At 42.2% G+C, this 18968-nt stretch overlaps 1 protein-coding gene across 1 annotated transcript in view; it reads right to left on the bottom strand.

Annotated features, from left to right (window-relative positions):
- The window catches only part of slit3 (slit homolog 3 (Drosophila)), a 219424-nt gene that overhangs the window by 185763 nt on the left and 14693 nt on the right, over positions 1-18968 (bottom strand). The window contains exons 2-4 of the mRNA XM_036568481.1: positions 18114-18185; positions 14737-14808; positions 10498-10569 (exon numbers count right to left, since the gene is read on the bottom strand). Coding sequence (XP_036424374.1) covers positions 10498-10569; positions 14737-14808; positions 18114-18185 — 216 coding nt within the window. The remainder of the gene's footprint in view (positions 1-10497; positions 10570-14736; positions 14809-18113; positions 18186-18968) is intronic.

The raw sequence follows: 18968 nt of genomic DNA on the forward strand, positions 1-18968 counted from the left end.
AAAACAGTTTGAGCTATTTGGGTGACTATTGAGTTCTAGTGTTTATTAGCAATGCTAGCCTGCTGCTCCAGTTCTAAACCAAAGAAGCAAAATTTGGACTCCAAACATGTCTTGGCCGATCAACTACATATGGGGTAAATTGTGTAAATTGGATTTTTCGTCAAATCATTTCTTTGACAAAGGCCAGCGAGCGCAACATATAACATGGCCAGTCTCATGAGTATGACAGCATTGATCATTTCATTACAGCCAGACCAGCTGGTCCACAAACTCAGCTCTTTCTTCTGTTTCTTTAATTCGACCAGTCCCTATCCATCCATAAGTAAACACTGAAAGCACATCACGCGCACTCATTCACAAAGCTCATCCTGTTCTTCCCAATAATAACAAAAAAAAAATTACCACACACACACAATTGCACACACATACATCACAATCTAAGATGAACTCCTTCTGGGACACAGTTTGATACGCCGTGCCGAGCGAAACGAAGCCAAGACCGGGAGAGGAAAAAAAAAGACATAATGTAACAATTTATCCGCATATTTCCCAGCTTTTCATTTCATGAAGACATGCTGCAGTTCCCATGTACGTCGGTATCTATAGCAATGAGCCATGCATATTCAAGCGGCCGCCTGGGAGTGCCGAGCCATGCATTCTGGATGCATAACATCCAACCACCCAGCTCCAGAGTTCAGCCAAGTAACTCCTCACCATGCGGTGGCCGGAATGACTAATAGAGGCTTGAATATCTGAACTCTCTTTCTGGAGACGCACAGGAAGATAAAAGCGAAAAACAACAACGAAGAAGCCGAGAAGAGGGGCCTGTTTCCACTTAGTCCCACAACCTTCCCATTGTTGCCTGAAGGAGACTGGCTGTGGGCAAGGATTCGGGCCATAAAAAGAAGCTGTAATTAGCTAAGTGACAACTGTGTGCGCACTAAAGGCAGGGCAGTCTGGAAGTGAACCTTAACAGCCAGCTTTCTCTCTCCCTCTCTCTCTCATAAAGTGACCAGAGTGTCTCGCTCTACATGCTGCCCCAGCCGTAAACCGTCCTTTCCACGCGGCCCATGCCGGGTGGCCAGGGCGCTGACTAACGTGCCCATAATCGTACTTTCACCGCAGTCAGCTTACCATTGCGGAGTGGCTTGCTGAACTGTGTCACTTTGTTCTAGTTGAAAAATGACAAAAAGAGACCTGGCACCTGACCACAGGCCTGCTGGTGGAGTGAGATGCATCCTGATTTGCAGACCTGAAAAGGCAGCAGCAGTTCTAGCATTTCACTTTCAGTCTTGCAGTTTCAGGGCATGAGTGGCTCATTAACGTGTATGTAACATGTATAATGTGTATTTACATCATAACATGTCAACATAACATGTTGATGATGGTGAATAAAATGAGCTATAAGAATATAATAATAGTTCATAATAAAGTTGTCTACCTTGACATAGCAAGACAATAATAGTTACAAAAGATAGATGCCTAAGTAACTCCAACTGCTACAGGGCGCAAACCTAAAACTACAGCCTGCCCATAATCATACATGCTTCACGTCTGAAACTGCAGGACTTGAACTGCTGTTGATTCTCTGGGTCTGCAGATGGACGATGGTGGTTGGAGAGGACAGTGATTATGATGACCATCTAGTACACCAGCACTGTGAGTGCTTCTCCCTGGGCCAAAAATTCAGGGGTATGTTCACCTGCTCCTCAAACTCTGGAGTTATTCTGCAAGAGTTTTTGCACGTTGCTACAGTAGAACTACTTTTGGTTCCCTGAAGAAAAAGATTTATTAATGTAAAGAACATTCACACAATGTAAACATTTGTTACTAATTTAAGAGCTCTTCCTAAAACATGACATCATATGCAAGTTCTTTAAACTTTAAAAATGTTATTCAATCACACTTCTCATTTACAAAAGGGGTTTTCTGAAGAACCATCCATTGAAAGGTTTTTAGGGAACCAAAGGTGCTTCTATGGCATCACACAAAGAACTCTTTCCGTCACCTTTACTTTTAAGAGTGTGTACAAAAAACATCATCTGAGCCTGATGTGTCGAATGGGAAAAGTTGGCTCAAACCCAGCCCAAAATCTGATATTTTGTTGGGCCCCAATTGTGTAGCAGACCTCTGTTGTGGGCATTGTGCACAAATGTTCACATAGGTTTGTGTAAAGAATGTACAGAAAATGAAGAAGAAAGCTAGAAACAGCAATCTGTATTCAATACTAGGAAAGTGCATATTAGTAGAAATGAGAAAAAAGAATGACAAAAGTGTATGTGAAAAAAACAGAATCTTGTTTTTTTATTAAAATTTTTCTGTTGTCCAAACCGCAGTTATGCATGATGTGTAGTTGAGATTTTGGAAGTGTGTGCGTTTGTGCCTCTGTGAGCTTTGATCATCCATAAATCTCTTCTTTGCATCGCTATGCAAATACATATGCACGTCTTCACAGAAGTATAAATCAGCCTTCCAAGAGAAGACGGTGATATCCAGGCACTGAGCGCCTCGGACTCAAGATGTTCTTGCAAACATAGCAGCACACTGCAAATGTGCTGGCCTGTCAGAATTCCTCCTCAGCCTTGAGTGAAGGGCAACAGCACTGCTGGCAGGGCAAACCAGTCAGGGGCGAGTGCTGCAGGTCTAACATGGCTTTGTTTGTTTTTCTTGCCTTGTTCCTAGATGCGCAATTTCATACGCAAAAAGCACATTCCTGACTCTCACTTTTGTGCTTAGTTCACACTTGCAAAAACAATCAGCGTGGCCAAGAGTTCCAGTAAGGTTGCTGGAGAGTGGGATAGGTTGAACGGTTTACCAATCCTCAGGAAATCCTAAACCTAAACAAAACCTTGACTCCGAAGTTCAACATACACAATCCTTGTTCGCTCCTCTAAATGTGTCTCGGTGCCTGAATTAGAAGGTTTAACGTTACAATTGCAATGCTACGTTCAGCCTTCAACCTGTTCAGCCCTTTCCATGCTGAGCAGGGGTTTACAGCATGCATGCTTTAGATACAGAGACTGCCATGCAGCGTGTCAAACATGAATAAACTACAGTTTTACCCCACCATTCCAGAGCCACGGTGCAACGTATTACTGACCTCTTCTGAACTGATTGGATCTACCTCTTACTCTGGACTGCTCTGTGTTTAGGTGATAAAAAATCCACTGTGATGACAAAACACTGGACTAAGTGCTTGGTCGAGAGAGAGAGAGAGAGGATAGAATGACACAGATAGAGAAAGTTCGTCGCACGTCAATTACAGTGCATTCCTCCTGGCCCTCTGAAACATGTGCAAGCAGTTCTGCCCATTTAAATCCAATTACGATCTTGACTGGTTGTCATGGGAACCACCTGTGATAAACACCCTGGTGCATAATGGCCCCGAACTATTTTCCAAATTACAGGCGCCCTCAATCAACACGCTGCATTAGGCCTCAGCTCTCTCTTGGCCCTGAAGGGGACAGGGGACACTCTATCTGCAGATTGCCACCCCCACCCCTCTGTCTCAGAAGCCTCAGTCCACTGTATTTCTGAGCAGGGTCTGACTCAAATGCACTCACTGTAAACAGCTTTCAGAACAAGTGCTGCTATCTGCACACCAAACCACCTCTCTACGTACCTTATAACACTGCTACACCGACATCTATTCAACACAGAGACACAAAAGACTTTTTTCCGATTTGTAAGCACTGTTCATTTTTGTTCCTACATATAATGTCATTGTACAACCTCTGGAAAGGGGTACCCGGCTAAAATCCCACGCTTGAAGATAATCCTTTAATGGAGCATTAGGGACATTACTGTGCTTTTAATATACTCCCCGAGACATGAACCTCTCTCAAACCAGCCTCTCTCTCTCCACAGAAGCCACTGCAGGCATTTCCACAATCCCACTTATCCACTACAAAAATGCTGTAGATCCACACAGTATTCAGGTACTACAGTGAGATAGAGGAAGATTGAAAGGGGAAATTTTACTCTTTTGTCCTTTTCAGCCCTTTCTGTCTCTTAGATGATGATCTGTAGCGCCTCAGACTGTTACTGAACATACTGTTCAAACATGTAGATCAGCATAAGCTCTCTTTTCTTCAAAGAACTGACATCCAACCTCCAAACTGATCTTTGTAAACACACCCCATCTGCTTCCTGAGGCTGAAACACTTCATGTAATGAAATCCCCTTTTCTTGGATGTAATTACCATAGCCCAATATTTACCAACCAAATAACGCACCATAGGCCTACCTGCTCTGACAAAAATAGTGCTTTGTGTTTTTACCCTTTCTAGACAGCTAAAAATAATGTTACAAATGTACCATATATATATATGAATATTTCTATGGAGGTTAGATATAAAATAGCATTAGAAAAGGGAAAGTCAGGAAAAAAACAGGAGTTTCTAAAACTAGAGTTAAAAGATACAGAGAAAACTGGACTTCTAACAACTGTGCAAGACCTGGTAGACCACCAAAACTACCACCATCAGATAAACAGCACTTAAAGCTTTCATCTTTGAGAGACAGAACTAATCAATCTCCACTCTTCCTTCAGATCTGACAATGAACTGACCATCCCAGAGTCCAGAGCTCCACAACACGGAATGTGTCTGGGAGTACTTTGATTGTGGGAAGCAGAAAATGTCCCTGCAGATTTCTTAAAAAACTGAGCAAGTCTCCCAAAAAGAATGGAAGCTGTAATGAAGGCAAAGTGTGGACACACTAAAAACTGAAAAAACGATATTCTATTTCGTTGTTGATGTTTCTGTGAAATTCTCTGTTAAATATACATTTTCAGATTTTTTTCTAATGTTAAAAAAGTAATAACTTGTTCTTAATGGCTGTTTTGACCGGAGATTATATAAATGAAGAGCGATCTCTGACTTTTACACAGTACTGTAAAAGTGCAAGTGATGAAAAACTGCATGTGGCACTGAACAAGTCTTATGAAGTTTCCAAAAAGGGAAGTTAAATTGACTTCTATTTAAATGGTAGAAAAGTCATAAAAAAGGCTCCAGTGACTCCACAGAACTAGATGTCTATCTCTGATAATAACTGTTTGGCCGAGCGCAGATGTGTGTTTGAAAATGAGCATCTGGGTAAGTAATTACAAGAGTGATAAAAAATGTCCAGTTAATTTGTAACAATCAGACTTTGCTTAAACAAATTAAATCACTGGTTTAGCCTGAGAAATCCGATGACCCGTGAGAGCTTTTTCTTCCCTCCTTCCTTTTGTCTCTTACATGTTTTTGCTCTCTCTCAGATAGGTCTTTGGGCTTGTGTAGCCCTCACATGAGAACTCACAGCACTGCACTGTAGGACGTTAGTATGCAAACGTGGAGGTCCAGCTCTATGAGCAGTGCAGCGTTTAGAACACTGGGTGGCTCTGTGGGCCCCACACCATGCTTCAGATTTATATACGCTCCAATCCCACTCATAAATAAAGCAAAACATGTTCCCAGAGGCCACCAAAACGCAACCTACAGCCGTCCTGTCCTGTCTATCCATACATAACAGAGAGCGGCCACCTCCACCCAGCTTCCTACAGCTCAAAAAGAACTACAGAAGCCCATCAAATCTTCCAGAAAGTTCAGACAGAGGATACGATTTAACATATTTGAGGAATGTATAACAAAATCTGGGCCAGCAACCCTTAATGGAAGAGAAAAAAAGACAACCACACTGAAAAAACTACTTTTTCCACTATGTTTCATCACTCTTGGTGCATAGGACCCCCCTTGTACACAAAGACAATGCTGGATGAGATTACATCTTGTTCCAAAACCTGACGCAAAGTACACACGCACAGAAAAATTCCAACTTTTTTACAGATTGGTCTGAGACCAGGCTCATCTGCACACACATTCCTGCCAACTGAAATAAAACAAGCAAGAGATATTAATGATATTCAAATGTACTACCTAAACACTCTACCTTAAATGCTTTACCTTTATTTGGAAACCTAAATTGCTTCCATGTGTTGCTTGCTATTTCAGTGCACACTACATACACATAAATTCTTTGCTCTATAAAATATATGGCCAAAACCCTGGCAATGTTCCGGTGCAGTTTGCCTTCAGCTGTTAACTGCAGGCCGAGGTGTTTCTGTTGTTAAAGCATTACAAAACTTGGCTTTCTAACCTGGCCGCTCACATCTGCATGCAGCCTTTAACACTGATTTTCTCTCTATGCGCGTGAGCTCTGTGAGAAGGTGAAGAAACAGCCATCTCGTGCCAAAACATCAAACTTGTGTACGTGTAAACAGCTTTATTTATTCCTGCCTTCTGTCAGCGGAAACAAAAAAATTCTGCACATGCGAGCAGAATCTTGGGGGATGGTGGGGAAAAGAAGGGCGGATAATGTACGTTTCGGTCTATACAGACTTGGTTTTCCACAATCTGACAAAGTTAAGCAGCTAGCGATGAACACCTGCGTGAATGTCGGGGGGGGGACGAGGTCTTGCTAATTGACAGTGTTCCTGCTGGAGCTTAATTGAGAGTGTTAGATTTCGCCGTTTGATCTGCTCCTGTGGGACAGCACATCTCCCACTCTCTACCTGCATTGCCCTGAGTGTTTTCCAACTCCCCCGCTGCATGCAAACAAGGCTGCTCACTGCTGAGAAAACCAGCGCTATTAAAGAAAAAAACAAGTTCAGCTTTTCTGTTGAGCTCTCCGGATGGAGCTGGCTCTCCGTCAGTGCTCCGAAGTCTTTGTAGCTTATATTTATCTAAATATGTCTTTGGAGTAAATCACAAAGCTGTCTGGCCTTTTGAAACTGGCTGAGCCCAGCCCTATTTTGGAAGAAGCTTGGCTGGATTCTGGGAGGCTTCGTTTCTCTGAAAACAATCAGTGGGCCGCTGCTCCAGCGCTGAGCCACAGCTCCATGGTTTATACGCTGGAGACACGCTGAACTATTAGCCAGCTATTGCGGCCTGCAAAAAAATGCACCACTTTACACAGCAATGTACAATTACCGTAATTATCATGCAAATGCTAGTGCCATCGGCGCATCTGGTTATTGCCCTAAAGTTACAAGAGTGTGTTAAGAGGTAATTACAATGCATATTACAGGGGACTGAGTAAAAACTACAGTTGCACGGAAGAGTTTTGGAAAGCGTTGCCAAGCGCTTCACTGCGCTAGCCAACCAGCTGCGTCAGAGCTGTCTCAGAAAGCGCTGGAGTCACACATTTGTGATGTAGGCTGGAGCGTCACGGTTTGGGTTTGTTGGGCTGCGAGGGCCAGGGCCAGGGCTGCCTCCCATCTGGAGCTCAGAGCTCCAGCACATCAGGCTATCGGGAGCAGAACACGGTGCCTCATGTGAGGAGGGTGATTTGCTTCTAATAAATAAGTGCTGTGAAAAGAAAACAAACTCAGCAAAGTGGGGGTGCGGAGCGCAAAACAAAGGAGTGCTTCATGATGCATAAACAAACCGTGGGCAAACAATTCTGCACATTCTCAGAAGGAGAGGCACACACGAGCCAGAGGGGAGCCTGGCCTGGCCCCAGCCTTTTACACCCGTGGCAGGCGTCAGGCAAACTGCAGGCCTGATCCATCAAAGCGGTCATGACAGGCCACCATCACACCCTGACAGACCAACAGCGTGCCTCTGCCAGCATTATTGTCTTCAGAAAATTAAAGAGAGAGAGAAAGAGCCCAGAATTGGCCGAGAGAGAAGCGATATCCTGCACTGTGCTCCCCATTTTCCCCTAAATCACACCAATCACATGCAATCTGAGCTCAGCGTAATGGCAGGGAGTGGTGGAGCTCCGTGGCTATCACTGAGAAAAATACCCTCTGCTTTAATGCTGGGGCCCGACTGTGCACAGGAAGCGGACTTAATATGGAGGCCCACTCAGCGCCACCATTAATAAATAGGAGCAGGCATATTCATGGCCTCTCTCTAATTCTTCATTTGCTTTCCATTATCCATCGGCATGGAGATTGGAGAGTGGGGAGAGGGAGGAGGAAGCTGAATCAAACCATCCCCTCGGATTGCATGAGTGTGTGTGTCCGTGTTTGTGAGTGCGTGCATGTTTCTTGGCCCACACGGAGCAGCAGGGTAAGGTCTGTAACTGCAACCACATTCTTTCCTTCCAGGCAGTGTAGGGCTACACACACACACACACAGATCACTGACCACAAACGGCCTACGTCCCTCATCACGGCCCTTTTACAGCAGCACCCGTGCCCGCCCGCTCTGCTTTCAGCCACTGGCCCACAGACCCACACGGCCCGGTCCGTCTCCCCACACCTGGGCCTGCCACAGTGGGGTCATGTCTGCTCTGCCCGCAGCCTCTCTGCTTTCGCTATCATCCTTCCAGGCTCTTTACCCTTAAATCATCTCTGTCCCAGCCAGGCATTTTGACCAGTTTGGCTGTGCAAATATCAGCACTTTTTAAACCGATAGTATTTGAATATGCCAATGAGACAGATGGTTTAACATTTGTTTATTAAAGGGACTTTCTGGGCAAAATGGAAAATGTACCCCATCATTTTTGTTGTAAACATGCCTGCTCACATCCTCCAGTGGTAGTCCTAGTTTAAGTCTAGGACACCCCACTTCTAATGATGCATCTTGAAGGTGGAAGTCAAATTTGAAAGCTCAGAAGTGCTACAATTGATTTGTTCCTTTAACAAAGAAAAATTTTAAGGTTAGCAATGCTGATATTTAGCCTTTACATCAGTGGCTAGGAGTCTGGATTTGCTTCGCATTGTTCCCTAATGGTTGTGTGATGTACTTGCGTAATGCATGCTGGGTACTGTAGTAAGAGAACAATATTGGAACACAAAAATGGTACAAAATAATGAATTCTGTCAAATTGATGAGACTGAGGGGTGCAATGCTGCACTATAGCATACTACATTATATAACATATAGCATATTAAATGCTAGTTTTCAGCTGAAACATCCCTTTAAGTGCAGCTATCTAGCATAAGAGGAGATCTGAAGCCACTTATTCAACCGACTTAGTGATTTATCTTTGGATTTTATACCATTTGACCTACAGAACAACCTCAGAGTTACACAACATTCTCTGTGGTTACGTCTTATTGGAATGTCTGAATATAAAAAAAAACTAAGATGAACATGGATGTCTGCATATTCAAGTAAGCACACCCTTCCCTGCTGGGTCTTCCTCAGAGTGAAAGCACTCGTTACCTTTCCCTGACCCCTGTCAGTGTTTCCACCCTTTTGGTCAGGGCAGGTCTAGGTCTGGCTAGCCCTAACCAGAGTGGGACGTGCTCAGACTGCTATGTCCAGCTGGCCAGACCTGAGGCTTTTAATGGGAGGGTTAGGGGTGAGGCCATTCATATCACACTATCATCACTGAGTATAACCAATTCTGACAAGGCAAGGTTACAAGCCTCACCATAAGCCACCCCCGCCCTGCACAACCCTTATTACCGAGACTCTAGTTTAGATTTAACAAATGCCAAAGAAAAGGGGAAAAAAATATCAAACACTATAATTTAAAATGATGGTGAGGGGATAAGAATGGTGGATTTAGTGTGTATGTCTGGCTTTCCCTCATCTTTTCCACTCCTTCGCAACTGTCTACGACCCAAGAGAACGCTTATTAAGTTGTGATAAATAAGGATATCATTGCCAATAATGCTTTTATGAAACTGCTGGCAACGGGGAGGAAATGAAACCATCATTCCTGCTGATTGTTTCTGCGAAGGCTCGGATATCCAGCGAGGAAATATTAAAGTCTGCTCCGTGAGCCGTGGCTGACATAAAAGGAGAATTTCACGTCTGTAAACTACGTCCTAATAGCTGCCATCAGCCATGTATCAAACATCAGTGCAAAAATCAAGCTCTGTGGCGTGCGAACACATCTGCTGGATCTTCCCAGGAGCGACAGCTTAACCTCTGCCGGCCTTGTGGAAACCATTCAGAAGCCGTGCAGTGAGGTTACACGAGACGTTAAAAAGCCCCAGAGTGGCTCCTGTCCGTGTCACATTTACCTCTCCTTGCACAGAGCACCCCAAAATCAACACTAATAAAGCTTAACCCCTGGTCCGACTCGAGGCTAACCTGAGAGGGCTTGTTTCACTAAGACTGTAAACTCATAAATGAAGCCTTCCCCAGCAGCTAGGCCAGAAAAGGCTCCGTGGCCTGGCCCCCATCTCAAAGCCGGAGCAGGGAAACGATATTCGGGAACAGGAATCCAGTCTGTCCAAGGAAAACATTCCCCGTAGCACACCTTCACCTCACTGTCAGGAGCACAGAGCGCAGGCTGTGTCACCTTACGCCGGCCCAGGCCCTCGGCCCATATAAAAGAGCCACATCTGGAGGAGGAATAACACGGCGCACGACGCCGCGCTGACAGTGTCCTCTTTAAACAGCGTTTTTTGGGGAAAGCCAAATATTTGACCAAGCTCCCTTCCAGGACAATGATCAAAATTAAAACAGCGGGGAAAGTTTGACTGCTCATTTTTTTCCACGTTTTCTTTTTTTCCGAGCTGGGATATCAAAGAGAAGCACAGGGACTTACAGACGACCCAGCTTGGGTGTGGACTGGAACAGCAGCTCCGGCAGAACCTGCAGCCGGTTCCGGTTCAGACGCCTGTGAGGAAAGAGAGAGAGAGAGAGAGAGAGAGAGAGAGGGCAGGGGAAGGACGAGAATTAGAGTGGTCAAAACAACCCCAGTCACAAGAGGAGCAGTGAAATGCAAGACGAACATTAAAGCATGCTCGTTGGAGAGATAGTGGAACATGAGCGTGCGAGGCAGAGAGACAGAGCTTAGGACTGTTTGACTTTACACGTTGACAGAAAGCTGACGCACGCAAACATCTGTCCTGGCACAGAGAACAGAGATTGATGGTAAGACAGGGCAAACACGAACAGCACACAAAGAAGCCAATCAATCTTTCTGATTAGGGCAATCGGCCAGGTCGACCTGACCATCGGGCCCAGGAACATGGAGACGGTGTCCTGGGGTCAAGGGTTACAGCTGTGCCTTGGCCGCTGGGAAAGACGTTGACTTCCTCTGAAGATGGCCTAGGTTATCTCCCACAGAAAGCTGTTAAAGGCTGTTATCCCTCGCATGAGCCTCCCCAGACTGGCTGAGGGCTTTCATGGGCTGACCCTTAACCATGGGAGCAGAGGGTTTTAATCAGAGGATGAGGGGATAATGGTGACCCCATGGGTCACGGGCCAGGCTGAAGGCATGTGGTGGAGGAGCGCTTCTGTCATCTCCCTCTGTTTTACTCCATTCACCTTCATGACATCAGCAGGCGCTGAGGAAAGGGATTCTCCGAGCAGTATCAGCTTTCAGCACAGAGCCCCGAGAGTCACGATCAGTTAGAGCTGATAGCCTCGACTCCCTAGCCAGTCTTACCCAGAAGAGACAGCAGCTTGCTTTTTTTGTAGCTGTAGAGTTTTTAGCAGCAGAAGACAAATTTGATGCTGTTTTGCAAAGCTTTGATGTCAGACTCATAGACTGAAATTAGGCCCGCTCAGTCTAGACTTTTGCCCCTTGCTGAACTGTAGTTATGTCCCATAAATGAGAGCCTGCTCTATTTTGGGCATCATGTGAAGAATATGCAATCTAAAAACCTCAAGCTCTTAGAAATGTCTCTTCCCTTGGTTTTGGTCTTTCTAACAGATTATGTTCTAAAAAGGAGAGATTAACACTGCTTCTGCAGCACTTTACCAACATATTATTACCCAGTGATATACAAGGCAGAGACGTCCATATGAATAACCCCTTTATGAAGAAGAAAAATCGCTAATTCTGCCTTTTAGGCTAGTCTTCATATTAAGTAATGGAATCTCTAAATGCTGTCACTGTGCTTATTTTTAAATGAGGAGACAATGATTTAACAAAGCTGAAAATCTATACATGTTTGTCATGAACTATCATCTTGAGCAAGCAAGGGACTGTAAACTGTACTTTTTTGGGTATAAAAGCTGTTACTGCGGTGATATCCTCAAGGGTACGTTTTCAACACCTTTATTCAGGAACATAATTGTACCATATTCCACTGCATTTCTTTGTTTTAAGGTTTTAAGTCACGTCTTGCTTTTTAATTTTATTTTTCTGCTTGAAAAAGTTCAGAACATATAAAAATATGCACCTTTCCCCTTGGAAAGAGAAGGTAGTAGATCTTTAAATTTAATTTAAGGTATACAATTAGACCCTAAGGACCATGTCGTACATAGTGAAAAAAAAAGATAATTAACAGTAAAAGTCATTTTTCTCAACGATGGTAAAAATCTGTAAAATTCCAATCATTTAATTTCTTAGAAATACCGCCTTTTACTGTAGAAAAGCCGTTACACTAGTTCAGCTTGTTATTCTCACATACAGTATTTTACTATAATAATAGCAGTAATCACCATTAAAGTAAATGCAAATGTCTGTGAAATAAAGGCGATCATTTGTTTTAGTGAATTTACATTCTGTTTCCGTAAATTAACAACAGCAGTGTAAAAAACAGAGTATGTGTGGTTATACATGCAATTAATCTTATTTTTAAAAAAAGAAGTATTAAATATCTATTATATAGTTTGTAATATTAATATATTATTATCCATGATGGTCCTTGTGTGCAATTTGCATATGATCTACCTGCTTTAGCTGACTGTGTAACTTCAGCTGTTAATTTTAATCAAGTGTAACTGACCGAGTCTTGTTCAAAGGCAGGGATAGTGACAGGCCGTTTAAATGATGTTTACTGTGATTGGCTGTTTCTTTCTAAATATGGTCCTAAAATGATTACCAGGTTTTTTCCATCTACTTGACATTTAGTAGAGATTTTTATAGGTATAGAGTAACATAGATGTAAAGCAACGACATGGTGAGATTACTTTTCCCAGGAAATGAGAATTGAGAGATATATTACTCATTTATAATGGTGTACTTTTTTGAGTGACCACCCCAGCACTGAAGGGAATATAAATGGGCATGTTGGGCATGAGGCTGAGTCACAGTCACACTGGTCGTACTGGGTCACTGGGGACAAGCAGGGCTAAAACACTGTGAAATTCCTAATGTGAGTGACAGGCAGAGGAATGCACAGCATAAGACCCTGGCAAATACAAGCCCTATGAGGCAGATGTTGACTAAAAGTTTTCAGGGGTGGTAACAAACACACACATATCGTCTCACACCAGTGAAGGCAGATGGCCTCTAAATTTGCTTTTCTTTTCTTAACACGCTGTCATCGGGCAGCGGATTTGGTCAAATTCCGACAGAACCACACACATCTTCACAGACAAGAGAAAAAACTCAAACAATTCACACACAAACTCAGAGTCTCTGACAAAGTCAGTCCTCAGCCAGCTGTGCAGTCTGTGCCTGACCTTGCCCATATATAGCAATGGCCTGCTTGTTTGCCTTAACCCACTGGTCAACTTTGCTCAGAGGTGTTAAGATTCTCACCAGCGAAGGACAAATGGATGTCTGTCTCATGGCAGGGAGCAAATGAGGATGGCAACCTGCAGCCCATGAAATTGAAGTTTTTGAAGTCACCTTCAGATTTTTAAAAGCTCCTTTCAACCATCTGAGGTGTCTTTTAGAGTGAGACAGACAAAGTTAGTGGTCATAAAAATGAACTCTCTGCACAACGAGTCACACGCACATGCTAACATGCCTGAAAGATCTGTCTTCACTAGATGGTGGAATGAAAAGAGTTGAAAAGAGACACACTTGCCTTTAAAATTTGGGGACACCTAGCTGTTTATGATAAATGGGCAGGTTTAATGTAAAATGAATTAGAAAGCTGTTATATGCAAGACACTCCAGATGAATCCTTGCCAATTACTAAGATTCAGTATTTTACTAAGATAAGTATTTTTGTATTAGACGTTTTCCAAAAAAATCCATAACATTTAGACATGAAAATGCGATGTTATCTAATTAAATATGCTTAAATTTGCATATTTAAAAAATCTCACATTCTGTATTAACCTTCAGAAAAGAACAGGTAAAATGTAATGAATGCAGGTACTCTACACACTTAATGTAGAGAAAACTATTTTTTTAAGAGAAGATGTTTTTAAAGAACAGGCCTTAGAAACGCACTAGGAGGTGATATCTCACAAAGCATGCAGTATTTCAAAGGAAATAGGCAAACAAGAAAGAAAACATGACATGAAAAGTCTTCATTAAGGTTGTTTACTTTTGGAAAGTTGGACTTTTGGAAAGAACTGAGGAAACACGCTGGAAAAAAAACACATTCATGAAGAGTTTTGATATTTTTAAGATTACAGTTTAAGAGAAGAGTTGTTATAGATGTAATTTATTATTCATTCATTTTTGCCTGTAGTGTCTTGCCTTAATTGAAAAAAATATTGAAAATTGCCTTTGAAAAAAAGATTTCAAAAGAAGGCAATGGGTCCCCCATTCTTTTTGCAGACAGTGTACTGTGCAAGAGTGTTAGACAGCCGTGACAATCTTGGCACTAAGTGTGTTTTTTGCCAGTGCAAACATGATATAACATACATAACGATAAACACAACTACAGTATCTCTTGCTTTTAGGTTAGAACAATACAGTTAGAAGAACAGGTTTGGTTCATCAGCAGCACTTATTTAACTTAATGAGGAATTGATTAGAGAAACTAGGTATTGATGGATGACTGTAAATACAATAGTTCATCTAAGAACACTGACAGACATAAAGTCACAATGTAATGTTTAATTATTTACTCCCATGTTTATTCTAATGTTAGTGTTCTGAACTTTTGTACAGTACTGTATATTAACGTTTTATGGTGCTGATACTTACAATCTTTCCAGCTGCTTGAGGTCCTGAAAAGCTCCTCTCTCAATCACACTGATCTGATTGTTCTCCAAATGCCTGTGGAGAAAGAAGCACAGCTTCATTATCTGATCAGATTCACTGCCACAACTACTCCCTGACACTGATTACTCAGCCTGATTGGTTAAAGCAAACTCCGAAGTGGAGCCTCCCCCAACGTGAATTCATCATGTCACAACAGTTAACGATTAGCTGATTTTGATACATTAAAACCAGAGACGATTTCCCTCTCTGATTCTCCAGAGCGTGTGGTCGGCCCCCGGAAGGACGGCGTTCGTGTTGGACATGCCTGTGAGGTCCTAGTGGGTACATTCGGCTCTCCCCTCTGCTCTGAACACGTTTCAGGGCCCCTAAGGTTTTCCAGATGCATTACAAAGGGACTACATCTCTGTGGACATTTCATGTTTAGAGTTGTGTCTCTCTGAATTAGAGCCAACATGCAGTGACATTCATGGGAAGCCAACCAGACTGCCACTGACGGATACTCCAGTGCTAGATGATACAGGCCAAAGAAAAAAAATGGAATGACTGGACTAAAATATCCGGGGCCTGTAATGTGGAACTCTGCTTTGGCAGCTCTGTCAGGGCCATAAATTGCCTTTTAAAGCAAATGTTTGTACATGGGTCTGTATTACTGCCATTAATCCATGCTTTGTCATTTTTTTTTGTCCAAAAGAGATGACACACTTGGCTATGCACTACAGAGAGGCTTTGGATAAGACGCAGTATGAGAATACCACAGATTTTCTAACCCAGATCCAGCACGGTGAAGCCAAAAACGCAAACTAGTTGGCTTTTGCTCCAGATAGGCAGAGCCTGTGTTGAATCATTTGCAACAATCACATTCTTTGCTGATAACAAACATATCCTATAGCCTATGCCTTACATCAATCTAGGACTGAATAACAATCTGGCTTATTCATACAAATGGGGGGATCAGTCCCATGCTGGTTTATGTATTGGCATTAAAAGTAATCTTATTCAATCCCCTCCAGATGGGCTTTGGTGTGTGGTGGGGAATAATAGCTGTTCTTTTTTCTTCGCTTTTCACTCAATGTTTTTTGAAGTGTTCTATAGAAACATATGGGGCACAGGCAAACACCTATGATTTCACAGAGCTGAGGAAGAGAGCAAAAGCTATCTCCACTGGAGGCTGAAGTAGCGCGCATGGCATTTGAAATGTACTCTCTGTTGTTCTTGCCCTAAGCACTAACTAGACGTGAGGCTTATAGGATAGCTCAGGTCAGCGCAGCTGGCGTTTCCTTAAGGATCGAGCCATGAGAGTGAGATAGGGTGTCCGTGAGCTGCGCTTTCGGTGTGCTGAGGTGTGTGGGGAGGCTTGTCTTATGTTATCAGATGGAGGGGATCACAGTACCAGCACTCCGGAGAGATAAAGGGGTCCGGTGCAGGTTACTAGGGGCAAAAGGGCGGCCCGCTTTGGGGTTTTCATTGTAAGGCTCTGGGGGTGGGCAATATGGAAAAAATATATCACGATCTTGAAGACATTTTTTTGGTACGAACTAAGTATCACGATATTTCATTTTTCATTTGAACTCTAAAAAACATGCAAAATAGTATAAAATAATGAGTACTTTTTTATTCAATCCAATTAGGCAGGATCAATTCCACTTGCTTCAAAAATATAAGACAGGCTCTTGTGTTATTAAGAAAACAAATCAAGTGGATATTAATTTAACTGACTCATTTTTTAAAAAATGTACTTAAAGTAATAGTGCTGAAAGAATGTAATTATCCCATTAAATCAGCCAAAGCCTATCAAGTCACATAAAGAGAATGAATTGTGTTCTCAAGGGATTTCCACATGGTATCACCAGACGCACACTGAAATAAGTTAAGTCTGTTGTACTTAAAACAGGATGTAACCCACATTACTCAACTATTTTGAATTAGTCGAACGTCTTTGATTATTTCTTGTATACAAAGATTTCATTGGTTCCTGGCTCCATCTGTTTGCATATCAGGCATGTATTTTCTATTGTTTTACTCATCATCTCTGCGTTGTTTTCCTCCTAGGCTTTTCTTGGGTATTTGCTTTCATGTGAGTTAATTCCTAGCCTTGTTATTGTTGGTGTTATCATATTTTCTACTGCTGAGTGAGGCTCTAAACTGACTGGGCACTATAGTAACCACTTATAAACAAACTGTAGTAAGATAAGTTGGACCAACATAAGTTAAATCAACACTAGTAAATCAAGTTCAATGAACTTTAATTAGTTGAGGTGGAGATGTGAGAGCAGATTAGGTTTAGCCAATTATAGAAAAACATGTTGAATTGCTTTAATTGTGTGGAAATAAGCTCCATAGTTCGATTAAGTTCATGTAAAAAATATTTTTTTGAGCATGCCTTAGGTTCTATTAACTGGACGAGATTTTTAACAGCTTTACTACTTGGGAGCCCCTGTTAAACCTATTTTAAACCCTTTTCACATTAGCCATAAAATGTAGTTTCCACTTGTTTTAGAGGACGTCGCTCAGTTGAGCTATGCACTGTACCCCTCCCTTATTGCCTCTCATTGCTCTCTAACAGCTCATCACAGAGTCACAACAGAGAGCCAACAATGTCTTTGTTAATTTGATAACAAAGTAATAAGGAAACACGTTTTATTTGATTATATCTTGGCCTGTAGAACGAGGCTACTGGAACACACACCATTGATTGATGTTCTTTAAGTACTGACGACATCTATAATATGCTCAGAAAATCGTATAGTGACATAATTTATCTTTATCATATCACGCATTCTTATGTGGCACACACCATGAAACCCACTGGCCACCGCCTCCGCTTCTCACCACCCACTTGGTTATTTTCCTTTTTTTGACTCGTTTATTTTTATCTGCACGCCTTTCTCTCTTTACAGGCTCTTCCTCGGGAGGTAAACAGTACAGAGGACTCCATGATTACAGTCATTAAGCTCCTAACACACTTGTTCTGGCAGTGCGCAGCTCGCTAGCTGAACTCGAGCAGGCCGCGCGGCCCGGAGAGGCCGACCGCCATCTGTTTATTTTCGTTCAGCGCGGCCGCTCTGTGAAGAATACACTTCCATGTTCCTCAAACTTCTGAGCGAGTTTGAAGGTTGACTGAACATGAGCCAGTGACTTCACTGCTCTGCTCAGTCAGAGGGGTCATGTTAAATATGTCGGATTTACTCAGATTAAGTGTCTGTGTGTTTTATTATGACTCGTGTCTTACAGTAATCCTCTCTGCTCCACAACTGAAACACTTTGATGGCTTTGACTGCTAAGACAACAGAGAGGTGAAGGGGGGGCTTTTGGGATTGAAAAGGACTTTTCAGCGGGAGAGACGCTGAGGGGTTACTTACAAAACTCGGAGGTTCTTGAGCCCAGAAAAGTCCACCTTGGTGATCCGAGTGATGTTATTCCTGTCCAGGTCCCTGTTAGACAGAGAGAGTGTGTTTGATTTTTTAATAAGACATTTATTCATTCACCATATGAACTATGATGAACTTTAGTTCATAAGCTCCAAACATAACATACTTCAAGTACAGCTGAGTGAAATATCATCTATACTGCTATATCGTGATATCCACATACTGTGATACTGGTTTTCAGTTTTAACTATATATAGCACTATAAATGGTACATAATAACCATTATATCCATAAGTTAATCCCAATAAAAAAAGTGGCATCTATTGCCTAGTAGTGTTTAGTTTTTTAATTGTACTCTGTGCTTTACTCATCATATTAACTGACAGTATATTGTTTTAAAAGTGAGTTTAAATTCCATAAAATGAAATAAACAGTAAATTTCCTTTCTCTCTGGTTCACGTTAACAATAGTGTTTAATGTCCTCTTTGGTATCCACAGTATAACTATCCAATCTAAACATGCTCTGTCAGGTGTTTAGGACATTCTTTTAGCATAGCATACCAGTACTCATGAAAAATACTCTCATTAACTTCATTAATACACACCTAGTTATCATCTGATACTGTTATATTGTGATATATTTGAAAAAATATGAGGACACTGAAATTTATCAGTATCACCCAGCTCTAAACCTCAGCTATGTCAACTCCATGGACAAACAAAGGTCAATGCTCTCTCTACCAAAGTGCAAAAATATCTTCACAGCACCATTAAAAGTCTTCAATATCACTGAAACAATTAAACTCCAGATCCAGATTTTACAACAGCAATAAAACAGTTGCACAA

The sequence above is a fragment of the Colossoma macropomum genome, unplaced genomic scaffold (assembly GCF_904425465.1).
Source record: "Colossoma macropomum unplaced genomic scaffold, Colossoma_macropomum, whole genome shotgun sequence".
In the NCBI taxonomy this organism is placed as follows: domain Eukaryota; kingdom Metazoa; phylum Chordata; class Actinopteri; order Characiformes; family Serrasalmidae; genus Colossoma; species Colossoma macropomum.